The sequence below is a fragment of the Abrus precatorius genome, unplaced genomic scaffold (assembly GCF_003935025.1).
Source record: "Abrus precatorius isolate BTA unplaced genomic scaffold, Abrus_2018 Scaffold11, whole genome shotgun sequence".
Taxonomy (NCBI): Eukaryota; Viridiplantae; Streptophyta; class Magnoliopsida; order Fabales; family Fabaceae; genus Abrus; species Abrus precatorius.
This window is the reverse complement of record NW_020874303.1, coordinates 5,508,187-5,514,009: the sequence shown is the minus strand read 5'-3', so window position 1 is coordinate 5,514,009 and position 5,823 is coordinate 5,508,187. Positions and strand designations below refer to the sequence as shown.

The following is a 5,823-nucleotide window of genomic DNA, read 5'->3' as shown; positions in this document are numbered from 1 at the left end:
GAAAAAAATATTCTAACTGGGACAGGGAGTCTCAAAGAAAGTAGGAATTGGGCAAAGCACTCTTGCCTTTGGACAGATAATAGACTCTGGGTCCAATTACTTTAAAGGAATATTTATTAGGCTGTATCATTTATAAAAAGATAAGCCCCTCTTTATATATATATATATATATATATATATATATATATATATATATATATATATATATATATATATATAGAGAGAGAGAGAGAGAGAGAGAGAGAGAGAGAGAGAGAGAGAATGGTCTGGTCATATAGGGAATTGGAAATAGAGGAGAAATATCTTTGTCTAGATGAAGAGTCACTGATTGAATTATAAAAATGTAATAAAATAATCTTATTCTTGATCAATATCTGTAACGGCATGGGCTGGTTTCCACATCTTTAAATAATAATTCAATTAAATATTGTGTAAGGTGTTTTGTTTTTTTTTTTTTTTTTGGGTAACTGTTGGTGGACAAGGTTATTCACGAGGTTAAATATCTTTGACAGGAATATAATTTCATATTCACAGGAAATTAAATGTGCTTTCTGCGGGGGTCAAGAAGAGTTTAGGGTATATATTTTTGTTCAAATGCTTAATTTTCTTCATATCAAGTTCGGACTTCCTTTTATACATGGATTGGATTTTTATTTTTTAATGCTTTTCCCTATAATTGCTCTGAGCTCTTTCCATCATGATCTTATCAGAGGGAAAAAAAGGGAAAAGAAAAGTCGATAACTGCTGTGATAATTTGGAGTTTGGACTCTTTAGTTTGACGGTAAAATGTTTAACAATGGTAGCTTTGATTTGACTAGTGCACTGGACTTGACTAGGATTTCATGGTCTTGGTGCAACAAGATGGGGTGCAGTGAGAATTTTATTTTTAGATTAGTGTATTAATTCTTTGAGACCATAAGGTGAAGATGTATAATATAATTAAAAGAATATAAGGGTTGGAGCATTCTTTTATTAAAAATTTCTATGCTTATAAATAAAAAGTTAAATTTCACATAAAAATGGATAAAATATGATTTAGTTATGTCTTTATTTAAAAGAAAAGTTGTTTAGATATATAAAAACAAAAGGAGAAAATGAAGTACAGATTTTTATTTTTTAAAATAATAAATATTTATTGAGTGTGTATATCTTTTTTCTTTTTTAATTTGAAGTGAAACAATACTTTTATAGGAGTAAAACCATTATAAATACAGCACACTATTTTATAATATTTTTCAAATTATATACTTTTCCAATTCCCATACCTTATTTTATAAAGAAATTTGTAACATTAGTGCTTTTATTATGATATATACACCTTTATCACAATTATTAATAAGCTATTAATTTTTTAAAATATTTAATGGTGGTAAAGATCTGTTTGAACTGTTTGTGACTCTTATAAATGTAATAACATTAGTGCTTTCAATTTATTTCAATAAATGTTTTTATAATTTATTAAAATAAATTATTTAATTTATTCTAATAAATTTTATTATTAAATTTAAGACAAAAATTATAATTTTTTTAAAATAAATACTTAAAGATACAACTATCCACATGCAGCTTAAGTAATAATAATAATAATAATAATAATAATAATAATAATAATAATAATACTAATAAAGAAATTTTTTGTCACATTAATCTTTGTATTATTTTGACAAGACTTAAGGTACAAAGAATTTATTTATGAAATACTTAATACAATGGATCTAAGCTATTTTTTTCCAAGATAATGGCTAGTCTCCCTTGCTTGCCCAGAAATAAGTTTATATAGCAAAACATATAGCTTGTCGTCAAAATTCAATTTTCTCATAAGCATTGCTAAGTTCAACAGATTCAGTTGATGACAGCATAACATGCCTCAAATATTCAAAACAAATATCATAATCACATGATAGGAGGTCTTCTGACGAGGACAATTGATTCTGAGCAATATGGTCTTCCTGAATCACTTCCATGGGCTCATGTTTTGTTGATGCAAGTAACGATGATGAAAACAAATGTTCATGTTTGCTTTGAATGCTATTATTAAAGCTAAGTAATATGGAAGAGCTAGAAGGAGAAACAGGTTCCAAAATTATCTCAGAATTTAAAGAGCTTTTGCACGTGTGATGACCAAAATATGTTGTTCGATAGAGTGAAGGGTCATCTTGAATTTTCTGGACCTGTTTGATTGCTTCGCATCCTTGATCGTACTTGTGAGTGCACCTGTAGTAGCTCCTGCACACATATATTTCAGTCATATTGGATCCATCATTTGGGCTGATAATATACTCCATCTTATTCAATTTTTCAGGAATATATGTTAACTAATTTAAAATTACAATATTGGAAGTATTTTAATACATTTAAATTTTAACATAGCTAAAATAATTTTATTGCGTCTAAAATACTTTTTTGTCTTTATTAATATGATTTTTAGGAAAAGGAGGATGGTATTTTAGTTTAAAGTTGAGAAACCTCCACACTAAAAAAATACTTATATTTGCCTTTATACTTTAAAAAACTGAGTAAGGGTTCAAACATATAATTTATCAAATGCACGTAAAATATTGATTTGTTTTATTCAACAAATTCCTTAAGGTTTAAAATATTTATTTTAAAAAAATTGAATGCATGATAAGTCTTAATATACAATTATTGATATTTTAAAAAATATTTTAATACGTTAAAATTTTAGAAATATTTTAACGATTTCAAAATTATACTTTATTATTGTATTATTAAAAAAAAAAAATAGGGTGTTTGAAAGCAGAAGGATAATTTGCAATGAAAAAATACCTGAGATATTTGGCATTCAATGTCCTTTTTTGTCCATACTTTCTCCAACCATAGCCATCTTCGATCTGTATTGAGCTGTCCCTCTCCCATGTTGGCGCAATTGATCTTATGTATGAAGACAAAAGAATATCAATTTTAGTATTCTTACCAAAATATTTTTCTCTTCCAACTAATCCAATAATCGACTGAATGTTTATGACATCATTAATCAACGAGATATTATAGTTAATTAATATCAATCATGGATGGTCATTTATGTGTCGAGGAAGTGGCCAAGATGCAGTTTAAGTCAGCAATTGGATAATGGTAAACGGTTCGGTTTTCCGTGGTATTTATAATAGCATTATTTTATGCCAAAAGTATCAGGGGAATCACCGAATCAATATAGTTTGAAATTTGTTAACGGGCAACTTATGTAAAAGAATAAAAATATATATATTTAAATGAAGCATAAAAGTATTGTTATTTTAAAAATTCATATTATATTTAGTAGATCTATAAAGTACTTTAATTGGATTTACAAATGTTACTAAGATTTTACTCGAATGAATTTTAATTAATTTATTTATTCGATGATCTATTTATTTTTGTCAAGTTCTTAAAGAAGATGATCGGATCCAAATCCCATGACAATAATAATCACACATAATTTGTTAGCAAAACATGGAATTATAATAATTCTTACTTCCTCTTGTAGCACCCTCTTCTATTTTTAGGATTGAGAGTCTTGCGAATCTTGCAAGTTTCAACCATATTCTCCAGCTTTAGGGAACTGGTGGACAAAGAAACATCTCTGAGAGTGATAGAAGCTACGACATCATCGGAGACATCATCATGGGAGCTCAAGAGCAAAAGGGTATTCGTGAATGAACACAAGATCTTGCACACAAGATCTTCAGCAAAATCTAACACTGACTTTGACCCTTCAATATCTCCACGTTGACCATACGATTTATGAGCAAGTACTTCAAGTAACTGATTTGCCATGTCACGACCTCTGATTAGTTCTTCTTCCATTGCCCTTTTGCCATTTGGAGGCTGATTCTCCATTCCTATTTAGGAAGTAGTGTGTTAAATGTTATCAACACTAAACAAACATTATGGCAGAGAAACCGAGATGTTCTCCTTTTATTCAACGTGGCACTTCCCCCACTTGCAAATATAAAAAAAATTAGAACACGTGAGAGTATAGACAAAAATTCCTGTGCACAAATTGACAGGTTTCGTTCACGTGCCAATGCATTACGTGCAGCACACGCACTACTAAGAATTTGCAACGTAAGCAAGAGGGTTTTCTGTGATTGGATGGGTCTAAAGAGTGGGTAGTGAAGTAGTGTGCTTGTTTTGGTGGAGACGCAGGATGAGCTCATGAGGCTCACTTCATGCTTAGGACATAGATATCTGTTGGACAATAATACCCTTCCGTATTGCATTTTCTGAAAGTGAGAGCAACCCAGTTTTAGTTACAGTGGGAGGGTAATTTGGGATGTATGCATTGTAGGGGCAACCTCATTTTGTATGGAGTCTCTCCATTATTATTGCACGTTTTAAATGTGACTGATGGCGATATATTTTGAATGGTCAGTTCAATACTTTGACTGCGGAAGAGTCAGTTTCCTCGTAAGTGCATCTCATACGAGGAGATCATAGTCACATATATTATTATCTGTTATTTTTCAAAAAATATTTTTATTTATTTATAATTTATAAAAGTTTAAGACAATGTTATTTATTTTTGGGTGTAAAAATTTGTTTGAAAAAGACAATTATTTATATGAGAAAAGCATTTACATCAATAGTTGTGAAAAACTATAGAGAAAAAGAGGTCGCAAAAAAATGTGAATGATAGTTGTTGTAAAAGTGTGATAGTAAAAAAAATAGTATGTAATTTGCTTATTACTACATTTATCAATTCTTCGTTGCATGTAGCAGTTTGGAGTTAATTCTAGTGCAAGCCTTATGTAAGATTTAGAGATCAGTGTGCTAAGGAAGATAATGATATTCGTTTGGCATCTATTGTTTAATACAGTCCTGTTATGAAAGAATTTGACCAAACGTAGATTAATGGTTTCTTCGAAAGTTTGTGGCTTGTGTGATACTAAAAATGAGGACATATTGCATCTATTTTTTGCATTACAGTGTCTCCATAAAACTGTGGTACATGGTATTTGAATGGTTTAATGTCAATTTATACTTACCTGAAAGTTTACATGATACTCTACTAATCATGTGTGGAATCTAATGTAAAAAAAAGAAATAGAAAGGAGTTGTAATTGTATGATTTGTAGTAATATAGACTATTTGACTTCAGCAAAATAATATTCTATTCAATAATAGTATGTTAAATGCTAGTGAAATGTTCGATTCTATTAAATATCATTCTTAAAAGTGGCTTACAGCAAAACCTTTGAAAAAATGATTGTATATATAAATTAGATTAATGATCTTTTGACATGTATTGTTGATTTTCTTTAGAGTTACAATAGGTTAGAAACTTAAAGTACCTTTATACTCTAATTTTATTCTTAATAAAATATTGATGTTTAACAAAAAAATTGTTATTTATTTTTAAGAATTAAATTCTTAAAATAAGTAAATAAATAAATAATAAAAGAGATAAGAGAATTTAACGAGAAATCATATAGTAATTTTAATATTAATGAAAACACTAAATTTATTTCTTAATTTTCGTACAAATTTTTAAAGTGCCAGATAAAAAATATGAATGAAATAATTTAAAATAAAATAAATTCCAATAAATGCTTTGAAGAGATTGGTTAATGAATTTAAAGTAAATATTTTTATTAAGAAGTATTATTAATGTATTTTATAATGATTTATAATGCATTAACTATTACTGAAATACATCTTAAAAATACTAGTTAGCGAAATACTTACAATAATACCACCAAAATTTGATATAATTAATAGATAATTGAGTATTTTAAAAGGTTAATTAGTATTTATTTTTGGGTCATATGCATCAAAAGATCATTTATATTGATCCTGTGATACAACAAAAACTACAATTACATA

General features: G+C 28.2%; 1 protein-coding gene across 1 annotated transcript; it reads right to left on the bottom strand.

Annotated features, from left to right (window-relative positions):
- Positions 1-1,799: 1,799 nt before the first annotated feature.
- Positions 1,800-3,837, bottom strand: LOC113855509 (probable WRKY transcription factor 70). The gene is made up of 3 exons (XM_027487153.1): positions 3,473-3,837; positions 2,788-2,892; positions 1,800-2,226 (listed from the first exon to the last, which is right to left on the bottom strand). Exons 1-3 carry the CDS (start codon positions 3,835-3,837, stop codon positions 1,800-1,802), a joined length of 897 nt encoding a protein of 298 aa, XP_027342954.1.
- Positions 3,838-5,823: the final 1,986 nt, after the last annotated feature.